At 44.5% G+C, this 25,844-nt stretch overlaps 1 protein-coding gene across 1 annotated transcript in view; it reads left to right on the forward strand.

Annotated features, from left to right (window-relative positions):
• Window positions 1-25,844, forward strand: part of NIPA2 (NIPA magnesium transporter 2) — a 146,181-nt gene that overhangs the window by 101,074 nt on the left and 19,263 nt on the right. The window contains exon 4 of the mRNA XM_086934190.1: window positions 23,067-23,157. Within this exon, the coding sequence (XP_086790316.1) occupies window positions 23,067-23,157 (91 nt within the window). The remainder of the gene's footprint in view (window positions 1-23,066; window positions 23,158-25,844) is intronic.

The raw sequence follows: 25,844 nt of genomic DNA on the forward strand, positions 1-25,844 counted from the left end.
GAGGCAACAGGAACGAAACAAAACATGTGCCTGAAAAGTCAGGGGGAAACCATGTGTACGCTTTATCTTAACAGATGAAATAGGTACCCTTAGCTGCTAAGAACGCTGGGGAAGTCTGAGACTCAAACACATAAGTCTCAGTGCAGACACTCTTCCCTAACTGCGCTCTCGGATTGTTGCCATTACCTTGCAGACAATAATGACCCTGATGGGGCACTATCCAAATCGGAGGGGATTTCTTCGATCGCTGGTTAACACTCGGACTAACTCCGTATCCAGTAACGTTCCAACCAATGTATGCTTGTGTCTCATCTCTCGGGATAGTCTCATAGGAACTAATTCCCCTAATCATATCAACTATACCCTTGACCATAGTACTAGTCTTTGGACTATCTTTCACGGAACGTTGGGAATAGACTCCATGAGCATAAATGAACATCATTCTGTATGCCCAAATAGAACCTTTGTAGCTAAAAGGCAAAACCAAATACGGAATACCTTTATCGGTCGTATGGGGCATGAGGCCACAAACCCAACAATTAGTCGTGTTCATTACTAGCTGGTGTTGATGCAGGAGTTGAACAAAGTAATTGTTAGCAAATTCCAATCTTCTAACAGTTTCATGTTCGGGCAGAGGGTGAAAAGAATGTGAAGAAACAGTAGGAGGAGGCATAGGTTGTGTAGTGGGCATGAACGTCACTTGAAAAGAAAATGTCACATATCCAATTAAAAACATCATTAAGCTAGGCAATATAAGCAAACACAATATTAAAAAACGTTTTCTGCTCATTAATTTACAGATTTTGCTCTTAAAGCTTATTCTTTCAACAGGTCTCTCCATCTCGAAAAACTCCATCCTCTCTTATTGCTGCTCGCGGCGTTAGGGTGTTCTGTGCTTAGCACACTCTCGTGGTACAGCAATAGCGCGGAGATACCCCTTCGGGGGTCTAGTCTGGCGCTTTATAAGAATATAAAATAAATAAATAAATAAGGAACGTGTCTGTCAGTCCAGGGCAACTCCCTTAGACCAACCTGAACCGTCGACCTAACGTCTTCGGCTTGCACTCCAAAGACTTGACACCGCTACCCTACAGCTGAACCCGAATGGCGGTTCGAAAAACAAAAATCAAAATAGTTCCTCGGAGGAGAGCTAACCTTAAAAATCAGTAAAAGAAAAACTTTAATGCTTTATTTGTTCAGCGACTCTCGGTCGCAAATTATAACGCTCTTTGCAAGGCAATGTCTGTTCACGGAATAATAACTCGGGTTCAACAGTGTTCAAACGATTCAACATTGGCACAGCTTCTTGAAGAAGATCGTCACTTTCTTGCTCGGTGTTCGTTCCAATCAAACGGGCATCGCTGAAAGGCAGAAAACGAGGCACGGTCTCAGTTTCAGAATCAGGAAGTCCTTTCTGGACCCACCGGTCGTACGGCAGAGGCAAAGGGGCCCTCTTACAATGTACGCCGTGGATCCAGTTCTTTTTACCGTGCACTCGTACTGCGGAACGGGTGGCCAATAAAACTAGGTAGGGTCCGTTCCAGCGGGGCAGATTGTTCTTGGTCTGCTGGAAGTTCTTCACCAGTACCCAGGTGCCAGGTTTGATGGCGTGTCCTGGATCTTCAGAAGCTTGTGGCAGTGTATCATGAACCTACTTGATGCAAAACACGCAATTTAGCCGTCAATTCGTACAGGTAGTCAAGCAATACAGGATGTTCTATTTCACTAAACTTTGTCGGCCGCGTCACTCCCCAAATATTTGCCGGGCGACCAAAAACTACCTCGTACGGACTCAGACCCATTCGTGAATGCACAGTCATTCTAGTGGACAAAAGAGCTAGTGGCAAGGCATCTGGCCATTGTAAACCAGAGCTAGCTTGAATTTTGGCTAATTTCAGTTTAAGAGTGCCATTATAGCACTCGACTAGACCAGCTGACTGGCGGTGATTTGCAGCGTGGAACTTCTGCTTAATGCCTAACCCATCACATACTCTCTTCATTACTTGACCCACAAATTCACTCCCATTGTCACTCCAGATCATTCTCGGCAACCCAAACCTAGGGAAAAATTCCTTAATAAGGGCTTTCGCTGTGGACAAGGCAGTGTTATCTTTCAAAGGGTAGGCTTCCACCCATCTAGAAAAAGAGCAAACGACCACTAACACATATTTCAGGTTGTTGTGGATGAAATCTAGCTGCAAAGCCTCGAACTGATACGTTGGAGGAGCAAAATGACCAGCTGGAGTTGGAATTCTCTTACCAGGATTATACATCAAACACACCATACAATTCTTAACCAGATTCTCTGCACACTTAGGAGTACCAGCATTCTGCCATACTGGAGCTAACCACTTGCAAATCCCTTTCACGCTGATATGAGCCATTCCATGAGCCATTGTAACTACTGGAAGTACATACGCATCGGGTAACAACCATCTCTGATGCTCTGACAATTCAATCCAACAACCATTTGAATCCAATTTACCCTTGCTCTCTCTCCATTCATTCAACTCTTTCTCTGTAGCTTCAGCTTGGATGGATTTCACACTCTCAATCATATCTTCACACATACTTCTATCCGAAACCCATCTCACCGGACCCGCAACATACATTCGACTCATCACATTTCTCGCAGTTTCTTTCGCGACTTCATCTGCAAACGCATTACCACGACCAACATCATCCGTAACTCTCTTATGCGCACTGCATTTCACAATCGCAACTTGCAACGGCAAAGTAAGAGATTCAAGAAGTTCATTCACCAACTGACCATGCTGAATCTTAGTTCCGTGTGAAGTCAGGAACCCACGCTCTTTCCACAAACGTCCAAAACTATGAGCAACACCGAACGCATGTGGAGAAGTGTGGCTCAGGGGTTGGAGGCGGCAGACCCCAAAGCTGAGATCGGCCCTGGACCAGGGTTCAATTCCCCGCCTCAGCGGGTCTTGGGCTAAAAATTCCATGGACTCGATAATTCTCGCTCCGGTGCCTTCTCGACTCACGGGTTCACACTCTGCGACTCTGGGCAATAGCTTGCTTAATCTCCACAACGGCCCCTCGCGGCGGGATGCCTGGCTTTCACCTTGTGGATACCTTGCTGGGATATCTCACAGGGGAATACCAGGACGGGTTCCCTAAGCAAGCGCCGGGAAACCCACTGCGGGTAGCTGTGCGCTATATAAGCTCAAATACATACTGGCTATCTGTATACAAAGTCACTCGCTTTCCTTTCGACAACACACATGCTCTCGTCAATGCAATCAACTCCGCTGCTTGCGCTGAATTATGTGGGATATGTGCAGCTTCAACAATCGTATGCAAAGTCGTAACCGCATATGCCGCAGTCGTATCACCATTCGGAAGCTTAAAGCACGAACCATCAACCCATAAGGTACCATCACACTCTGGAAGAGGAGTATCCCTAAGATCTATCCTCCCTTTCGTTTCTTCCTCTGTCCTAAGGAAGCAATCATGCTGTTCAGTAACATCTGTCAACTGAAATCGGCAACAACGTAGCTGGATTCAACGTGTTGCATCTCTTTATATGCACGTGACGCGCTAACAGTGTCAATTCGTAACCTGACAACCGAGCACTAGTTAAGTGCTGTGTCTTGGTACGATTCAACAAGGTATCCACTGCATGTGGAACCATCACAATCAGTGTATTGCCCATCACTAGACCAGCAGACTGTCGAATCGAAACAGCCGCTGCTGCTGTAGCTCTCAAACAACTCGGCAACCCTCTAGCTACCGGATCCAAAGTCGATGGAAAAATAAGCACATGGACGCTGCTTATCGCCCAACTGTTGAGTCAAAACTGATAATGCACATCCCTCTCTCTCGTGGACATACAATGTGAAAAGCTTACTGTAGTCGGGAGTACCCAACACAGGAGCCGAACACAACGCATCACACAATTCTGAAAAGCTCTTCTGACATTCGTCAGTCCAAGGAATAGGATTTGGAGTATCCTTAACAGTAAGAGCTATCAAAGGCTTCGCGAGCAACGAAAAATTAGGGATCCACTGTCTACAGTACGACATAATGCCTAGGAAAGCACGTACTTCTTTCTGTGTTGTAGGCACACTCATTTTCGTAATCGCTTGAATTCTTTCTGGGGTCAGTTTCCTTCCCTCCTTCGATAAGAGGTGACCTAAGTAGGTAACTTCTTGTCGACAATATTGCAACTTCGAAAGAGAAACCTTATGATGGAAATCAGACAAGTGACGTAACAACGACAAAGTAGCTTCTCTACATTTCTCTTCATTGTCTGCAGCAACTAACAGATCGTCGACATACTGGATAAGAGCAGCACCATTAGGTAAAACCAACAGATCAAGTTGCGTTTTCAAAGCTTGACTATAGATCGATGGACTCTCACAATAGCCTTGGGGAGCGCACTTAAACCGGAATCTTCGTCCTCCTAAAGAGAAACCAAAGATATCCCTACTCTCCACGGCGATCGGGATGCTGAAGAAAGCATTCTTCAAATCAATTAACGAAAACCACGTGGCTGTAGCCGGGATCAAAGTCAGTAAAGCGGTGATATCAGGCACAACAGGAAATTGCGAAACTACAATCTTATTCACCTCGCGAAGATCGATCACAAACCTATATACAGGAGGCTGTGAAGAATCAGTTCTTTTCAGAACAGGCAAAACAGGACTATTAAACACATTACCTCTCGTTTCCTCAATCACACCTTTCTTAATTAGATCATAAATGATCGCCAAAAGTGCTCTTTCACCATCACCTGAAATTCGATATTGCGGAATACGTGGCAATCTAGCATTCGCTTTCAACGTCACAACATATGGTGGAATCTCTAATAGACCCACATCATTAGGACCAGTAGCCCAAAGAGAATCAGGGAGAGAAGACAACTCAGGTGGAAGTCGATCTTTAGATAAGTACATCGGAGAGATCACTCTCTTACCCAATGTAAGGTGTACACCTGAAGGAGAACAATGTAGCGTCGCATACAATCTCTTTAACAAATCCAATCCTAACAAGTTCTCACCACAACCTGTCGTCAGAATGAGGGGTGCTTCGAATTCACAAGGTCCAACAAAAATAGACAATGGACTAGAAATCGGATTCGTAACCGGGGCGCCAGAAAAACCTACTGAAACATTCGTTAAGCCAGACAAAGGTGCGCCAGGGAGTTTAGAGTGCATAATAGAACTCTTCGCAGCACCAGTATCCAACAGAAAAGGCTCTGACACACCTGATGTAATCACTTCAACATAAGGTCCACTCTGATCTACTGGAACTCAAACAACTCCCTCTCTTTGTCTATGGCTGTCCTAGCAATCATTACCATCCACATTCTCACCTTCGACATAGTAATCGTCCGCATAGTACTGAGCCGTCCTACCAGACGCACCATTCTGCTGATCAAAGCTATTCATAGAGTTCTGTGGAGGCAAAGAACGCGCATTCTGAGGAAACGCACCACGTCCTCTACCATTAGGAGCTTGCTGAACACCTCGACCTTTCACACCAGAAGCACCATTCGCGCGCTGTAACAGAACCGGACAACCACTCTTGAAATGACCCTCTTCTTTACAATATGCACATTGATTAGGGCCTACGGGAAAACGCTGTTGAGAAGACTCGAACCTTTGCGAGTTTCTCTGATATTGCTGAGGTTGTTGATAATCGCGCTGATTATTACGAGGCGGATAAGCTTGCTGTAGAAGAACTTTAGTCTTCAATTCCTTAGTCTTCCTATCCGCTTTCTCTATCTCATCCTTATTTCTATTCTCGTAGTACTGGGCAGTAGCCAAAATCTGCGCTGACGTAGAAACAGCCCAAGCACTCTCAGAATCCTTCAACTTATTACACAATTCGGGAAGCAAATTATGCACAAACTTGTCAACGAACAACCGTTGACCACCTTCTGTACTCATGTCTTGACCACTATGGCCGATAAACGTCTCTTCGAACCTAGTGGAAAAGTCGGACACATTCTCGTCTTTCTTCTGCTTGCATGCAGACAACTTGTCCCAATTGACACGCATGGCAGACATCAAAGTCTTCATATAATTAATAATCCTACCAGGGAGATCCGCAATCACATCCTCAGGTTTACCACCACCTACTTGTCTATTATCTGCAGCTTTAAGATTATTCCATGTATCACCTAATTCCTGTACATGATCCGTGTGACGAATCAATCCCCATATAGGCTGTGGAACAACATTCCCAAACAACATGTCTATATCGGCTAGATTCATAATACATGAATCCGCAGTCTGAGATAATTCCTTATAATATCCTGCAGGATTTTTACGTGGATCAGGCAAAGTCTGCTTAAGGGCTTAAACTTCAGCACGCTTCCACGGAACATGTACCCAGACTTGCTGCAAGTGTGGCAGAATAGCTGCATTAGCAGCTGCATCACCTGGCCTCCAAACTGGAGGAACCTCTCGCATCGGATATTGTTGCGCCTTTCTCCTAACTGAAGAATCGGGCACGAACAATTGCTGGGAAGGAGATTCATTCCTAAACGACGACAACGTCGCAACTGCTTTCTCAACGTCCAGACCCACAAGAGTCCCTTTCGCAAACTCCGCTCGTATACAGAACAACTCAGACGGAGCTTGCCCAAATCACCACTTTCCAATTCTTCACGAAGGAAAGAACACATCATATCGAAAACATATCTCTGTTTCGGTGCTTCCCATTGTCGGAAAACCTCCATAACACACTCGAGATCATAGTGCAAAGGATACGTAATCCATTTACGCGCTAAGTGATCTAACACTGTCCGTTCATCAGGACCAGGCAATTGACTACGCAATTGCTTACGCTCTGCCACAGGAGACATACCCAATGAACCAAGAAGAGAAAAGAAACCAGCAACAGTATCGGTCATTCTCTGTCGAACAGAAGGAGAAGTTGACAAAAGAACAGGAGACAAAGCAGACTGAGAAGAACCCAAAGTAGGAACAGTAACAGGAGGAGTAAACCATATAGGAGTAGCAGACGAAGGAGGTAGCAAAGTTGGCGGCCCTTGAGAAGGCTGCACCAAAGGAATAGTAGCCAACGGAAAAGAAGTTGGCTGTTGAGGAATCACAGGTGGCACAACAACCAGAGGTTGCGCAACTACAACTGGCGGAGGTGCTGTAGGACTCTGCACATAAGGGGGTGGTGAACTCAATAGGTGCGACAGTAAAGGCTCTTTCACAAGATCTTTCTTTTCTTCTTGCTGTTGAGGCGGCAGAGCTGGATAGCACTTGTCTAACGCTAATTTACGTTGCCTTAGCAACTGTTCGCTTTCTTGTTCTTCTTCGTTATCCCTAAACTGTATAGCAGCTTGCTCCATTGACATACCTCGTTCTCTTTTATTTCGCTTTGCTAACTTAATTTCTTTCTGTTTGGCTTCCTTTCGCCATAAGCGGAAAGAGTCAAACATCGCCGGCCGGGCTTTCTTCTTGAACAATTTAACTTCAAGATTGTCTAATCTCAGTTTCAAAGCTACCGTAACGGGGCCACTGTAGGACACAGTCTTTCCTGGTATATTTGATCCATACTTCATTATACGCGATGTCCCCACTCCATGTTTTACGTAGAGCTCATAGGTCGGAGTTCCAATCGGAGGAACCAGACACGAATCCTCCAATCGGGAATCCCTAGTACAACCACAACCAAATATCTTTCCAAGTCTGCTAAGACCAGGCATCTTCTCTCACTAGTCTAGCTTCAAACTTCAAGGGGATATCGAAAACGATAGTCTTGTGAATACACGAGTCCCTCGGCTTTGGGGCCTGCAGGTACCAAATCAAAGAATCCCGATGGGATACCAAAACAAAACGAAGGACTGGGAGATGCTCCACTCATACTTAACTGAAATGTCGATGGCGTCACCAGAAGACCCGTCTTATCGTCTCGCTCTACAAATCGTCTAATGGCTCCAAGACAGGGCGACAGTCAGGGCAGCATTCCTTCGTAGCCGTCGGAAAGCGGGGAACCTCGCAGCAAAGACTTTCGGACCACGACGACATACAGGGGTCGATGAAGTGGCAGGCCTTCCTCCAGAATTTTCACACGAAGCTCCTCACGATCTTCAGGCTTGGACCGGTACCGCTGAAGTCGCCCCACTTGGGCGCCAACTGCAGAACCGGGTTTTAGAACCCAGCGGCGCCAGGGAAAACGCCCGATGTCTTCGAGTTCCCCTGCCTTGGCAAACAGAGACACGGAACACTTCTTGATGACGTCAAAGACCAAATTTATTGGCTGCAACCAAGAACAGAGGTCTACGAAGCACAACACGGGTGGTTCGCTAGAGACTGCACAAATTCATAGAGCGGAGCATCGTCTTTTATGCTAAAAATCACATTCTTGGCTAGCATCGATTACATACAAACTGGCCAATCGTAAGGTGACATTTCAAACATATCGCATGACGACAATCCCACTTTCCGTTGTCCAGCCCACCAGAAATGACAAGGCAAAATCCAACATTCCTGCTTGATCAGGCCGGACGGACCCATCATAAAAGACCTCAACCCAAATCAATAAGTAAGCCATAGAGGAAGGAACAGAAGCAGATGAGAAGCAAGATAGAAGGGTGTGTGCATGTACCATAAACTCAGCAATGTCCTGCTCTTTGATCTCTATCTGACCAGCTGTTTAACAAGGAACTGGCTCAACGAGGTCAGCCTCGGGCAAGGGAGTCAGTTCGGTCTGGTCACTCAGGAGTCAACTAAGGTGTACGTGTCCCAAAGACTCGTTCGGCCATAATCATCGGCCTGTGTGAGGGCAACCACACAAAATGGCTGCCTTACACAAAATGGAACCCAAAGGTTCGAACGAAATCCCTGAATACGTAGTGTTCTCATTGATCGATTATTACGAAAACACTCGTACATACCGCACTCGTGATTTGCGGTCCGCTGACACCAAAATCATCTATATCCGACGACCTTCATCGAACGGGTTCAGAACCACGGAACCACAGAACCACAGAACCATATCACTGTTTAACCTGAGGTCTGAGATGATGGCTAAAGACTGTTCATTGCTTGGGTAATTCCTTATAAGGACCATGTCAACAAAGAGGTATGAAGTGCTGTGTTGAAGATTATCTTTTATCTGGTCTTACTCATCACTGTTTGTGAGAATCATTTCCTCTTTCCTTTGTGCTTTTGCGTTTTTTTATTTCAGTTCCCTTTAAGAATGGAGAGGCTATCGAGATGAGTTTGTCAGAAAAGAGTGGGAATTGGATCACTACAGTAAACACGTCCTAGGGGGAGCCGTGAGGTGTTTGCTTCTCCCATGGAAATACCCTCAGTTAGATTAGTGACATGTAGGGTCATGGACCCGAGCAGAGCGATCAATACAAGAGATGTCCCGGGGACGTGGTGGCTTATATGCAGGTCCTGGGTCCGGGTTCTTTGTAGAGTGGCAACAAAGATGAGTGTATTAATTTCTGTAGCTGGTTTGGGCTGCAGGTGTGTTCTGCAAACCGGCGTGTGTAGGGGCTCACTACTCTGTGCTGCTGCGAGCACCTCACTGCTCTCCCTAGGAGGTGTTTAGGGTGGCACTCTAATTACTGCTTTTTTATTTTTGCAACCAACTCTGATCTCGATTAGCCTTCCCATACGGCTAAGATGTTTGGGTGACTTTTTGTTCTGCAAAGTCATGAAGAGCCCATAAAGTACAAGGCCGAAACTCATCGACCTACATCATCCAGGATCAACGCCTAACAAGAAGCACAGAATAAAAAATTTCTATAGACCAATGCTATAGTCATAGGTAAATGCACAAATAAATTGCACCATATTAGCGGGTCTTTTGCAATTAGGCGCTCTTACATGGAGACGGTCATTCTTTTTCACCATAATCAACGGGCTATTGTCCATCATTGCGATTACACTGTCTGACTAGATACTAATTGTTTTCTTTAACATTTGTTTTGTTTCATAGTAATCGCAACATCTAAGAGTGTAAAAGACCAGTTGATACGCCTTATGACTTTTCAATTAATTGTCTCTGTCTCCTTTTATAAAGTATGCAAGCAAAATTTGATTAAGTACATTTTGTTGTATGAACTACCATTGTTGTCAGTGGCTTCCTTGACTGCAGCACAGCAATGCCTGTAATAGAAATTTAGTATAGATTATTATAATAATAATAATGATTTAATATCAAAGGGTGACTCTTGCATCATTGAGGTGACAAAATAAGTTGACTTTATATTTGAATTTAATGTATCTATCTTGCTAGAGCCTTGTACATGGTTTTCTTTTTCCAGTTGTGTAGCCTAAGCCCTAAAGAATTATTTTAGCGCTCCCCTTCCTTTTTGCTTTCACATTCCCTAGAAAAGGCAGCTCCCTTCAGCCAGTTGGTGCTATTTGTTTGCCAGTAGAAGCAGCCCTACCACCAGCCGCATGGCCAGCTTCAGAATATGCTTAGTGTATGTAGCCCTGCAGTGCTGTCAGCGGGGCATAGTCAACTGTAGTTTCCACTATCTGTTATCGCATGAAAGATTTCTTCCCAGTAATGTAAGATCGGTGGGCGGTCCCATGCGAGGTGAAAGAAGAGGGCTGTGTCGCATGGGCACCAAGCTGACTGTGCAGGTTTTTCCCGTTCTATTCTATGTGTTGGACTTGGCCCTTTTGACAGGTTCGGCCCAAAATTTATTTGCGTTCTACTAGCCTTTTTCTGTAACCTGGTGTTGGTGATTTGAGGCCTCTGAGCACTTTAGCACTGTGGTCCAGTGTAAAGTGCGTGCGCTCTCTGTGTATGTGTGGTGAGATTGGCCTGCCCTCTCATAGGAATGCATGGGGGATATGTGTGTCCATGGTAATTCCTGGTATGAGGGGAGTGCAGGGGCGAGTTTAGTATGTATGAACTCGTGAGAATACATGCTTTTCAATGGTGTGTGCAGATTTATGGTGACTGGTGTAGAAATGCCACTGTTAGAAGTCGTACAAAAGGGGGTGGTGATGGGACGGAGCATCTGAATCAATCAAACACTCACACCCAGTCAAAGATCTAGGTTTAATCCATCACCGTTCTTTAGCCCACTCTGCCACCCCAGTTCAGACATGGCTATATGCAAATCAGTCTGACCCTGTGCCTCATGGGAACAGTCCAGCCCGAACTGCCAAGCCATGTCTTCCCTGGACCGGAAACAAGCTTCCGAGGACCGGTTTCTGGCATTCCAACCGTCTTCAGCCCGGCTTGCTTGAATCCAGTGGCAAAGTGAGCAAGGGACTCACGTCTGGGACTCACGTCTGAGCATACCCTGCCACACTTATGGCGGCCAAAAGCGGTACAAAAGGGGGTGGGGATAGACTGAGCTTCTGAATCAATCAAACACTCACACCCAGTCAAAAGATCTGGGTTTAATCCGTCCATCACAGGGTATGCTCAGACGTGAGTCCCTTGCTCACTTTGCCACTGGATTCAAGTAAGCCACCCCAACGATGGGAGCATGTGATTTAATAAGCAACAGCAAAAAGTACAGAGTTCCCCGGGGAAAGTGAACTAAATGACTGAAACTAACCTCTCTCTCATTAAAAATTGTCCAGTTTCTGTTTCCCCCACTTTGATACAAAAGCATGTGATTTAATGCCTCTAGGGGGGGTCAGAGGGCACAGAGGTGCCCCTCAAATTGGGCACAATTGCGCGAGAGTCACTGAGGGGGACCAGGAGCACTGAGGTGCCAGTGAGTTTCCCAGCTGCCCAGCAAGTAGTGGGCAGCTGCTACGTTTAGGTTTGCATAGTGGCGCACTTTGGATTTCGCTGCATAGGCAGCAGCCCTGACATTCTAGACACCGGGCGTTTTGAGACATCTTTGAGACGGCCAGGGGGACTGTTGGGTTTATAGGGCGCCAAGCCCTAATGTGATTTATGTGGTGCTAATAAATGTGATTCATGTAGTATGATTTACGCACCCAGTTATATACCTCTAAACGTGGGTTTTATGTATGAGGTTATTTGCATAATATGGCTTATACATGGGAGATTATCCTCCACTGTGATTTATGCCCCTAATGGAGTTATGCTTGGGAGGTGAGGGTCTAATGTGTTTAGACTGATGAGATGATTGCATAATGTGTTTATGCTGATGAGGTTGGCGTACAATAGATTTGGCGCCTATGTGATATTGTGCATAATGTGGTTTATGTTACATGTTGATGCTGAGTACAGTAGTTACCAGTGATTACTTGTTGTACGTTTATGATATGTTTTACTTTTCCTAAGTTCGCTTTGTGATGGTTCTGACAGTAGTCTAGTAGGCCCTGTCAGGTGTAAATAATCCCTTGTAGATATGACCTAGTGCCAGGTGGCACAAAGTATATTATGTGATTACTATTCTAATGTGTTATGAGAATACAAAGGCTAATTTTGATATAACCTTGTGTGGAGTTCCTTTTGTAGTTTGCCTGGGATGTTGTTGCTGTGTGCGTGCGCAAATGCTTTACACATAGCCACCGGGATAAGCTTGACTGCTCGTGCCAAGCTACCAAGGGGGTGGAAAGGGGTTATCTTTGGCTTGTAACTCCCTTACCCTGACTAGAGTGGTGGTCTCTGCCTGGCTTTGGTGCAGGCCTTCGCCAACCAGAGATCCCATTTCTAACACTATGTAAATACTGTGGCAAACAATATCTGTTAATAAATTAGAAATGGAGCAATATATGCCTATAATTAATAGATATGAGTTTAATTTGGGAGCAGCAATATTTTCATACTATGGCTATATCTTGAGCTACATAGGTCCCCGTGTACAACATGTACAGCTTGGACACCCATCCTCTTTTGTCTAGTTTTGGATGAGTTGGGTGAATGGTGGTACTCTGGCTGTTCCTCTGGTTAAGGTATTTCGGATGGATGATATTTCACGTTGCAGGCACATATAGTCAGATACGTCAGGTGGCATGGCGACTCGGTCAGCACAGAATTGGTCTATGGTAAGATATGTATGATCTATATAAATAGTTGTCCCATCTTAAGGAAGTTAGCATCTTTCTGCCTGAGCTTCACTCCTTTGCTAATGTAGGAGGGAGGCAGGGATTCTTGAGAATTGGTTTGTGTGATGAGTACTCTTGCTCATGGCGGGCCTTTGTTGCCACATGCCAGATAGACCAGTTGGCACATCTGTATAGTATGGATTGGTCTTGGAAATCTGATAGTTGTTCAGGTGCTGAGTTCGCCCGGCAGTACCTGGTCTTTTTTCATAGGGACATGAGGAGCATGATGTGTCTGACAAAACCAGAAAGCAATATATTGCGTTTGCACTGCATACTAATATCTTTCCTCATTTGGCACTTTAACACGCCCGGCCATAAAGTAGTGTAAGTGTCTCCCAACGCATCATCTGGTTGCATCCAGCCCACATCAACCTGGTCAAAGCTGCTTCTAATTTGAAAAAAAAGCCTGATTGAGTGATGATGGGATGTTCTGAATAAATATAAAAACTTGGGAAACACTAGCATTTTTATTAATGCAGTTCACCCAACCACTGAAAGTGGGAGTGTCGTCCATCTCTTGATTTGTTTAGTTAGTATGCACAGGCCATAGTTTTCCAATATTATTAGGTTCTTGTCTTTGTAGAGTGTGAACCCTAAGTATCGGACCAAACTTTCACACCATTGCAAGGGGGAGACTATCATTGGCCTGTGGGCCTTTATGGTTCATGGAAACATTTCAGATTTTGACCAGTTAATGCATATGCCTGACATATCACTTTACTGCACTGTTTCAATTATGAGCTGTGCAAGATTTGTATCGGGGTCTTTTCCAAAGAGCAGTATGTCATCAGCATATAACAGTACTATACGCTTATGTAGAAATTATGCACGCTTCCACTGACTGTGTATAAATAATTTGGCAGAATAAAATATGCAGATATCGGATATCTTCTCTCCCTTGTCAAAGAAGTTAATGCATTACATAATATTTAAACCTTAAGGGAGGTGCAGCATTCCTGTTAGAACATGTATTTGTTACGGTAAGAGCCGATTTCACTTGACTGCACCCTTTTGGGGAACACTTCGCACCTGAAATACAATCCCTAGCATCATTGTTCATACTGGAATCTACACTGTTAAATGTACTAGCAGAATTACAGATATTGCCTAGAGTTGTGCTGTTGAAGGTAAGCGCCAGACCTTCCACACACCCAGGTTTGGCTAAGACAGCATGTGACCTATTCCATCTCTGACCATTTTCTCGAAGGAGAGTGGTACTACTCTTCTTGAGGACTTTATTGGGCTCACAGAACTTACTCTCACTTGACTTTCTCTAAACCTATTTTATTCTAATCTTATCGCCCGATGGGAAGGACAAGACTTTGACTACATTTCTGTTATCATAATTGTGTACAACATGGCACAACTTTGCACTGTTTAAAGCATGAGAAGTATTCGCCAACCTCCTCCATAGCATTGACCAGTATGGCAGTAGCTCATGATGGCCAGCCTAGCATGAAGTCATTTAAATAGTGTTTTTCCCCGATGTTGTGGGGGTGGTATGATACGCTTATAATCTGGCCCGAACGGCTGCTTCATGGGACTCAAGTGTGCATACTTTGCTCAATGAGCTAATTGGGCCTTTAGAACTTGTTTTGTGCTGTGCAAATGGTCCAGCGAGTATTTAGCATGCCCAGGAATGCTGAGGAAATTCAAGATCTATTGAGTTAAATTTGGGCCCCATTAACACCCCCACCAGCTAAAAAGGAAAACCTCAACAAAAGATTTGTTCAAGGAAGTTTAGAACCTCCAAGGTGATAGACTGGGATACAAACTTATTCTCTACTCACTTACTGTAAGAATCACTAGCACAACAACATACTGCATGTTGGGCAACAGGGAGTTAATGGGTCCAGTAAAGTCTATGTCCATTTTCATCTATGATCCTTCTGGTAGCTCCACAGATGCTATGGGACACTTCGTATCTTTTGTCTGCACATGATTCAGGGGCCAACAAAAACGTTTACATTCCTATCCATAAATGGCCACCAATGGACCATTCACAGCTTTTTTTTGTCTGTCTGTCATACCTGCATATTCCTCAAGGGATAAAGTGATCAATTGCTGTCTTGGAGAACTGGGAGGCACACTCACATCACTATGCTACACAACGTCACCCTTAATTGTGAGCTCCTCTAACTTCCAGAATGCTATAAGCATTTGTTAAGCACTTTTTGAAGAGGCCATCTTCTCACAACACATTGTTTAACTCTCCTAAACACTTCTTCTGTTTCTGAAGCCTTCATCCATTCTCTTCTAGTGACTGACTACCTCTATAGCATCACTGCAGTCAGTCAACTGAGAAAATGTCAAATTGTCTTCTTCCCATTCAATCTAATCTGTTTCTTCATCACATGGGGCACACAACAACTATTCACCTGAGGGCTATTTACCTGACATGTTTTGTCCCCGAGAAATATGTAAAACTTTGAATTCATATTTTTGCAACTTGCATGGGAGTTTGACTAGGATAGGGGAAATTTACCTTAACCCCCAATCTCAAAAAGGCTCACTAACAGTTTTTGATCAGTATGCAACAAGAATTCCCTACCCCACATTAATGGCCCAACACAATCCAATCCTTCAGGTTTAATAATAACCTAGTTTTTGCCCATCTGGGTTTGCATGAGGCAAAAGCTATGCTCCTAGGTACTAGCATCCGTAGTAACCATACAATGTACGTTTTCATGGAACAACTTCAATGATGGCGCTTTCTCCCATGTCTTTCTTCAACTCATTCATACTCTCCTCTAATTTTTCATCACAAGAAATTTATTTTGCTATGCGTAAGACCAACTTTTTCAGCATCGTTTTTTATTAATTTGGAACGGAATTCACAAAGTCCTAAGACAGATGCCAAATCATCCAGTTTTCTGCGACAAAATGTGTTGGGGAAGGCTGAAACATTTGATGGATTGAGTTTCACACATTTTCCCCCAATAACATGCCCCAAATGCTAACATTGGGTTGAAAAAAATTGTGTTTCTTTTTTGCAGAGTCAATCCACTCTTGAATTCTACCTAGCACCTCCAAGATTGTAACATTTTCACTTGCAGTTGCACTGTAAACTATTGGTTTATCGTGGGACACTCTTACCCTGGGCCTCCCCCAAACCGTCTATTTATAATGTGTTGGAAACTTGCTGAGGCATAACTGAGACTAAACTTCCTTTTTGCAAAATTGATAACTCCCAATATGAAGTAATGAATGTAGTGTATTTTTTTCGGAATGTGATGCAGAAGGATTTTGTTGTACACTGACCTAAATTTAAGAGTGGTAAACACTTAAGCTCCACCCAAAGGCATCCCCATCACATTGACAGTCTTCCACTACCCAATTGAGTTGACATAGGCCAATGCATAACCTATTTCTGCCAATATTCTTGGCAATGACTTGGGGATAACCACTTTGATGTGTTTAGTGTTTCAGTTACGCCACCCTTGCATCATTTCGCTAGAATAGCCTTCACTTCAATTTAAGTTGAAAGGGTTACATTCCTTAATTTCTGTTTGACTGCCTGGGCATTGTCCTTTATAAGGATTTTATGTATTAAACACTTTAGACATCCCATTTTATGGGAAATACGGTTTCACTTTCTTCCAAAATAGACATGACCTCAAATTCTTGTATACTAAAGACTGTGTTGATTGGACCAATAACGAATGTTAATGTCCTCGTCAATGGCATAAACCTTGGCCTCAGTGTTTCTTTCTTTTCAGATTAGATTTGCTCTGAATACTCCTTGGAATTTGACCTGATGGCCTCCTTTTCACATTCAGTAGCCTCTGCGTACCATTAAAATAAAAATACCCCTTCTTGTGTCACACTTTACATGTCTTGCTTGATTCCAAGAGATACATAGAATGGCATCTATATTATGTGGACTTTGGTTGTGTCCCCCTTTACTTTCCGCTTTTGCCAGTATTCCTGTTAATGTGCACAATGTTAACTTAGGGATGTTGTATGTCTTATTTATGCAAACACTTTACACTTTTGGTTGATCTCTACACTCTTGGTTGATCTCTACACTCTTAATGGTTGAAACATTGTTTTCAAAGACTTTGGTTCTGGTGGCATAGACATTTTTTCTTGACCTTGGCACAAGTTGCACCTATGATGACGTCCCCACAAATCATTTCATCCATGTCTTTGAATGAACTTGTGGGAGCATCCCCAAGGTCACCACATATGCCTCAATAGATTCGCCAAGTGCTTGGTAGCTGTAGTAGCTGACCAATTGCAACTTCCTGTATTCTAAGTTTGGCTTCAACAAAGAGTCCCATTCTACTTAATTGTCTTCTTTTTCTATGAGAGCTATATGATCAAATAATCTCCTTCCTTCCACACATAGACAGTTGTAAAGAAAAGCTTGTTTCCTAGCCCTAAACCTAACTCTAGATTAAAAAATAGCTGAATTCTCACCTCTTTAAACATTAAATTGTGATACAGTAACAGTCCACAAAACAGCTTCCACTCCTATCACATATTGACTGTCTTTGGCTTTAATCCTACTCCGCTCCATGCTTCCTTTTGGCTAGGATTGTGCTATGTAACTACCCCATACATACGTACATTTGTAATAATACACCAATCTGTAAACCATGTTAACATTTGATCAAAGATATATGTATTGGAAAGACCTAAGCCAAACGTTTCCACAGAGTTCAACTAGTAGTTGTAGTAGTAGTAAATAACTTAATTTCGGCAACCAGTGCCATACAGGTTTGCAACTAACACATTGCGTACATCAGAAAAAATAAATGCATACAGCCTAGGTTAAAAATTCTGCTTAAAATCTGGGAATAAAACAACATATAGCTGGCTAATTGAAGACATACAAAATATTGCTTGAAGAACAGATCTTTGCGGTTAAATCAGTTCAAACATTCGAAAAGCCGAGTGGTTGAAGCCACAGTCCCATTGCATAAAATACTGCGTTATTCTACTGTTCATGTTATAAAAGTGCATAGTATAAATATCGTCATCTCTGCAGAATGCAACATACGCCTTAATTTCACTTTCAAGCCCATAGTGCAAGGAGCGTAGACCCCAGAGATTATTATTTTTTTTAAATGAAAAAAAGACCTGCTCATGGTCTTAGTGAACATGTGAGGTGTGCAGGATGTATTAGCCTCCCACGAAGGACATTTGAGCCTTTCTCCTGATAATCCACATCCTTCCCAGGAATTTAGCAATAGCACAAACAAATAGTGCTAGGATTGGATTTTAGTATTCTCAGGGCAGCAGCATGGTTTCCTGTGCCCAGGCATCTGCAGGTCGGTTTGAGCAGCCTTAAGGTGTTACTCCAGGAGTAGACCTAATTCTCTTCCAGAACAACAATGGGCGCAGCCTAGCTTTTTCTTGGATACATTTCCTTCCTATGTCGAGCTTTAGGGGATGTAGCGGGGTGCTGGCAAGCAGAAATACTAGATTCCTTAAAAACATGTATTCAGTTCCAGTTAAAGCAGCAAAGTTGGCACAACCCCAAAGTTCCGCCCCGTAGAGGGCAGAGCCCATCGATTTCGTGTCATAGATCTGGAATGTGGCTGCTACTGGTTTGCTAATAGGGGTGTGATGTTCTTACAGCAATATGCCAACAATGTATCTGTGTTTCATAGTCGGTGACTAATATAACATGTTTTTTTTATTAATGCATCTTTTCATTGCTTTTAATAAGAGGAAAAATACAAATTGCATAATAATCACAACCATGACACCTAGCATAGAAGATGTACTCGGTAATATACAAGTTGTGTCCGAGTTGCAGAAAATAGATGTATAAAGCATAATAATTGTATGGTCAGTTTGTTCCTTATGCATCCCATTGTCTAGAGGTCCAAGGGCCCCAGACCTTCTGGTTTGTGTTCCCAGTTTCTCCATTTATAGGCCACCTTCTCTGTCCCAACACAATAGTCCTTGTCTCTAAAGTACACTTGTTTGGCCAGAGGGTTCGGTGGTCTCCAGTGTTTCAGTGTATCTCTTTGCAATTAAAAAAAACAAGTCCAGTCAGACTCTCTGTGTGCATGAGTTTGTCCATCCCTCTATTATCCCCACAAATGCTACTCTGAGGTCTGACTGTAAGCTCTTGGAGGGTACATTCCAGAGTAACTTAAATCTCACTCCAACATTGCTGTTTGACAGGAATTGTCCAAATCATGTGGTAGAGGGTTCCAGTGATCACTTTGACCTCAAAAAGTATGTATTTTCAAATAGAACTTCTATATATTGTTTTGGTTATCTAAGAACAAGGAAAGTTGCTTCAAGCAAAGTCGCCTCATCAATCCCAGAGGACTAATAGTCAGTTGATGGCAAATATGATGTAATTTCCTGTGACATTGTATGCATATTAGAAGGGCCTCGCACATTTCCTTTCTGCTCAGTGCCCTAAAAATCCCAGAACCGGTCCTGGATCATAGCATCTTTTGGAAAGAACATCATGTTTGACAAAAACCAAGCATGCATTCTGCCCAGCTATCCGTCTTTGTTATGGGCTGAGTAGAGTCCGTCTGTTACCACTGGCATTTTTTTTTTTTTTTTTTTTTTTTTTTTGAAAACCTTTATTTTCCGAAAACATAATACACAGCGTCAGCCTACAACCACTGCGGGCCGGCCGCTATGACAATATACAGTCATCCCGAGGTACCTTGCGTTGCAGCAAATATGAACAAAAACACAACGAAGGGTTTGCAAGGAGCCCAAGGAAAAGGATAACGAGGGTTTCATTTTATAATTTTGATGGATCATCCTAAAGTCAGACAGGGTAGCTGAGGGGGCGAACAACATGAAGGATGGTCAACAGTGATTCATCTCCATTAAAATACTGGCGTAAACATTTACAATAAGGATAAATAATCACAGAGGTAGATGCCGTCCCAAATAGCGCCCGCCCATTCAGTGTATAAGCCAGGAATTACATCTAATTTGCCAACGATATGACAGGATATAGAAGGGAGCATCATATAGCAGAAAGAAAGGATCCAGTGACGTATAAAAAGGCAGTCATTGCATGTCCAGATTCGCGATCGGATATGCGCCCTCAATCGATAGTGGAAAAAGGGAAGGAAGAGCAAATTCTGTAAACATTCAATGACTATGCATGAGAATCGGTATCTATATCATAGAATCAATGAACCAAATGGTAAGGACGTAGACGCAAAACACAAAGAAAATAGACGTTCCCTAAAGAACCAAACCCAACCTCCCGTCTGACCCAAGAGACATAGGAAGAAAAAGAGAAATAAGAAGAAAGATAAAAAGAAGGCCATAGAAACGAAAAGAGAAAAGAATAAAGCCCCACCCCCCCACCCTGCACGTCGAAGAGGCTATGGCCCACCCCCCCCTACTAACGTGCCTGTCGCCCCAAGAGTACCCACATAAGGGAAAGACGGGGGGAAGACAACCCCCCGGAGAAGAAAGCCCGGGGGAGGGCCATAAACACTGTAACTCGGGCTCCCAGCCCACACCCTACCCCCAACCCAGACACCACAACCCACAAGAGATCAGTCCAGCTGTGGCCCGAAGCGAGCAATTATAACAAGCGTACAGCCACCCAGTACATTAAGAACATTCCAGTCCAGAGCGCAGCCAGCTAAGTAAGAAAGCATAGTAGGGACCCCCCCTTCTCCACTTGCCCCAGGACCGCACGCACACCAAACCCCCCATCACCTGAACAGGAATCAGCAGCTGTGCCCATCGATCACAGCCCTATGTAGGGCAAGACAAAATAACAATCAAAAGTCCCAAAGTAGTTTGAAAGTCCCGATGTCCGTCAGCCATGGATGCAAGACCAGAGCAAGGATCCATCACCCCTGGCCCGAGCGTTGCAAGCCTCCCAAAAATGGCGACTGCAGGAAACAGTCCGATGGCCGAACAAAGGGACAAGATGGCCGTCTCCAACATAGAGAAAGCATGGAAGGAAGATACGAGTGTCCCCAGTCCACAAGGAGTCGATTGGCAAAAGAGGCTGGCTTCCCAGCCCTAACAGGAGAAAGTACCACCGACTGGGGAAAGGAGGAGGCTTCAAAGGCAAAAGCTGTAAAGAAGCAGGGCAGCCAGGGAGTCTGCGATCCAAACAGGAGCGATGATGGTGGAGGCTGAACCTCGGAGTGCGGAGTGGAGAGCGACATTGTAGCAACATCGGTGTGCGAGCCAATAGCGCTGTTATCAGAAATCGCCGGCGACAATGCAGGTGCCTGCTGCAACTTAGTATCCGGGCCAAAGACAATTGTAGGCAGCAAAAAATCAGAGCGCCACCGGTGTCTCGGTGCTAGAATCGCCCCGTCCATTGTGCGGCACAAGTCCTTAATAGTTTGCCGACACGTAGATCTGAGATCCATGATAGCTGCTAGGATCTCCATACAGGTGGGGGCCCGCTGTAATCCCGCACAAGACGGCTGTTGGGTCCGCATCTCCGGTTTACAGGATTGAGTTAGAGCAGGCGCGACAGAATATCCAGGGGACAGAGAAGCAGCCATTTCTCCTTCCTCAGAGACCGCCATCTTTACATCGGCAATCCGGTGACAATGGGAGGGATGGGCGATCAGAAATCGGGACACATCAGGCAGGGGCGCCGGCAGGGGGGCGGCCAGCAGGGCAGAGGAACAATCCGTAAACGACCCCTCGTCGCTAGTCCAGAGGCAGATGCCGACGCAGGCGGTCCCGCCCGCCTGAGCCGAGTCAGCCCTCCAGTTGCACCGCAATACAGTACGAGGGGGGGGTGGGGGTACCGTCTCACCAGTGCCCACCGCATCCAGGTCCGGGGAGCCAAGGGTTCAGAAAATGACCTCACCGCCTCTCCCCGCCGGCGGTAACTCTGCTGCACGCAGCGGCGCTGCCAGTAGTCGTCTGCCCGGCACATCAGCATCCCTCGGCGGCCATCAGAGCTGAGTCAGGGGGGTGCACCGGCAAAAGGCTCACACGCCCGTATCTCCGTCCACAAGGCTGATAGGAGCCTCGGAGGAACGCGGTTGTAACCAGCACGTGCATGTGGTCGTGGCGCCGCAGCAATAACTCAGGATCCGTGGCAGGATAACGGTGCGGGAGTAGGAGGCTCGCGGAGCTGGGAGCCTACACGTCCGTCCTGTCAGCCATCTTGGCTCCTCCCCCCCACTGGCATTTTTTAAGGGTCACTTTTCTTTAAAGTAAGCAGCTTGTGACCTCTTAACTTTTCCCAGTAAATTTTATAGAGAGAAGAATGTTCTATAACGAGAACAAAACAAGTATTTGCTTTTGCATTGTGAAAATTAAAAGTTAGTTTACAAAGAAAGACAAAATTAGCTATGGCGGTAAGAAGGTAGGTGTGAGTAAGTGGAGGGAGGGACAGGGTAGGGGGGGAATTGGACCGGGGAGTGCCAATTTGAACAACTGTTTCCACATTTTAATGTTTTAAAGGTGTTGAAGTCTTAAACATTACTAGAGGTGCAACAAGCACACAATGTTCCATAAATATAAAGGAGTCAAATGCGTGTTTAATTCAAGAAAAATATGCAAAAGCACTTGTGAAGTCTGAGAGGTGCAACATCTGAAAGGGGATTGCAGTATGCCTTCACTCACCCCTATACCTGCATGGATTCTGAGGTGCTGGGTTGGGAATGGAAGTGAAAAAGAAGAGTGAAGAGACTTCATCTGTCTAATGCCTCGTACCTCGCTGTGGGTTACGCTGACTGATGGGTCATGCAAGTTAGCGGAGACCCTACACTGCACCTTAAAATCCACTGGCTAAGTGACATCTGTAGGCAGGTGACTCAATTTTTGAAAAGAAGGACACAGTGATGTGTACAAGACATTCCAGAAGGAATGTCAGAAATGCTTCAGCACCCACTATAGAAATGTGCCTGTGGAAGTGCAAGCCTAATTTGAAAATAAAGAAGACCATTTACAAAACAGTTAATATTGTGATAGAGAGCTACTTCTTTTGCCAGTGTTCTTTTAGGCTGCCCACAAAACATGAATCATAAGCACTGTGCAGTTTTACTAAGAGTAACTGTTGTTTATCCCATATTTCCTGAGACAGACTTGCGACTCAAACCATGTTTGTAAGAAACTGACTTTTATTTTCTTTGTTTTGTGCTTTTGTTTCAGTGGGAGCGGGCGAAGTTGCTAACTTTGCTGCCTATGCTTTTGCACCAGCTACATTAGTAACACCACTCGGAGCTCTTAGTGTTCTTGTAAGGTAAGATGCGTGATGGTTTTCCAAAAAAATGTTAGCAATAGAGTATTTAAGTTGCTCATCAACATTCCCCTCAAAGCACACAGTAGAAATTCAACCCACAAATTTAGTTCGCACATTCAAGCGTTTGAGATTAAATGTTGTTAAAATTGCGATACACTGGCTCCTAAGTTTATCTGATATTCAAAACCTCTATATACAGACTTATCAGCAAAGGTTACAGTGTCTGAGACATCAGATCTGTTTTAAATACAGATGAACAAGGTAGGGGTGCCAGTTTTCTCGACTGCTTTTTGCACTAGTGATCAAACTACTGGCAAAGTAAATCAAAGCAGATGCTCAGATGCAAGGCTTTGAGTGGACACTTGGAATGCAGAGAGGGTGGCTGCCTATGCAGACAATGTCCTGCTATTCCCGATAGGGCAAGAATGGTCCGGTCCAAGAGCGGTCTGGTCCAAGCGGTCTATACATTTCTTTGTTTATGGAGGATGCAGATTCTGAATAAAGGTAAGCCATCATTATTTTTGGTGGGCGATTCCCCCTCAGAACCTTGTGTGGGCCCGGACTTCGGTATCTGTGGGGGAAGAAAGGGGTGTTAAATACTTGGAGGTTTGTCACATTGGATGTGCAACTGACATGGGATCACAACACTCAGCCAATATTTTATAAGTTAGTTGATGAAATGAAGTTTTTGTCAAAGCTCCAGTTATTGCTAATGGGTGGAGCCGTGATATCTACAATGGTGGTCTTGCTGTGCATAGTATAATAAATGTAAAATGTCTACTTCGAGATATCTCGAGAGTACATTTAGCAAAATTAGGCAATGAAGGGTGTTCAAGCACTAACTCCCACACACAGGGGAACGATTCATCCCTCACTCCCTCCAGCTACCTAATAAATGTTCAAAATGTTGAAGGACACAACTAGAGATTTGCGGTGGGTGACAGAAACTAAAGAAACTCTCTTGTGGGGTTGCAGGGGAAACTGAGCTAAGTGGTGGTGCTATCGGAAAACAAACAATGGGATACCATAGGAATATTCTGCCTGGGAGGTGTGATGTTGGATGGGAGACGTAAATCAGTCACTAACTTGCAGTGGTAGGTCAATCTTAATTTTTCGCTACCCTCTTGGTACATCATGCAATCACCCCCCTACATGTCGGACTTGACGATGATTTCAGATTTTAGCTCCCTTTTGGACCGAAACTTTCATGAGGATAGAAGGGCGAACACTCGCCGGAATTAGAGGTGCGTTGAACCCTTTGTGTCCTCGGCCTTTAGAAAGAATCTGGACTATATATATATATATATATATATATATATATATATATATATATATATGTCCAAAACACTCGTCCAAAGGAAGAACAGGCCACAGCAGGGGAAACGTTGGAAGCAGCTTTATTTCACAAACAGCCGGCAATGAAATACACAAACACCCGCAGTGGCGAATGCATTTCGGCGTCTTTAGCCTTCTTCAGCGCCGTGGGTGTGACGAACAGGAAGCAGGTGAGTATCCCGGTATAAGTGTCCTCCCCCAACCTGCTTCGTGAGCAGCTGCTCCGCCCTCAGTGGTCAGTGCCAATCGCCTTAGTCTCCTAGTCGACGTCTCTCAACCAGCGCCTACAGGTTCCAGCATGCATTGGGAAAGTGCTGGAAGGCAATGCGAGAGGTGGAACAGCGGCGCCTGGAACCCCAATGTTCAGCAGTCCTGAAACAAACTCCTTCCTCGAGTCCCTAAACCGCATCCCCCAACACGCCTCAGGATTTCTTGTAGTGGAGGCAAGGTAACGCAATCACCTCGCCCTGCGTGATGGCAATGACATCTACTCCGCTTCTTCTCCTCCAGTGCGTGAGACCAGTGAGTCCAAAGCCACTTGATGATGCGGGAGATTTTAAAGCGCGACACTGGAGATCGCGCTGTGATTATGTCCAAAACACTCCTCCAAAGGAAGAACAGGCCAGAGCAGGGGAAACGTTGGAAGCCGATTTATTTCACAAACAGCTGGCAATGAAATTCACAAACACCCGCAGTGGCGAATGCATTTCGGTGTCTTTAGCCTTCTTCAGCGCCGTGGGTGTGACTAACAGGAAGCAGGTGAGTATCCCGTTATAAGTATATATGTATGTATTTCAGTAAGGCAAAGAGAAGAGTGCAGCACTTTAGTAGGCAGGGCGGCTCGGGGAAGAGAGGGACCACATCAGTCTTTTCATCTTGCTGCAGGTATTTAACTTTCTGTAGCTTCTTTGGAAATGCCTCAAATGTTGATCCATTCAAGCTTTCAGAAATTCCTTCAATTTTCAGAAAAAAAAAGAAGTACTTGGAAAATCTCTTAGAAGCTCAACGCGATGAATGCATAAATATAGCTAGTTGCAAAAATATTGTAAGTGTAATTCACAATATGAATGGACCAGAGCTTCACCTCTTGAGCCGTTGGAGTCCATAATTCTAAATTGTGTATATTTTCACTCTACTTCTATATATTTTCTTCAATGCAGTAAGCGGAGGAAAGGACATGATTAAACTGAAACTTAAGATGGGTATTACCAAATGAGTGCCCGGCGCTTCCTCATTGAGAGTAGGCGAGAATACCTTGAGAAGATGCATTGGTGTACGGTGGAAAGATGACCTCACTAAATCAGTAGTTCATGCTTGGCTTTTCCAACTTCAAAACGAGGTAATGCGCTTTT

This window comes from Lissotriton vulgaris, chromosome 8 (genome assembly GCF_964263255.1).
Source record: "Lissotriton vulgaris chromosome 8, aLisVul1.2, whole genome shotgun sequence".
Classification (NCBI taxonomy): Eukaryota; Metazoa; Chordata; class Amphibia; order Caudata; family Salamandridae; genus Lissotriton; species Lissotriton vulgaris.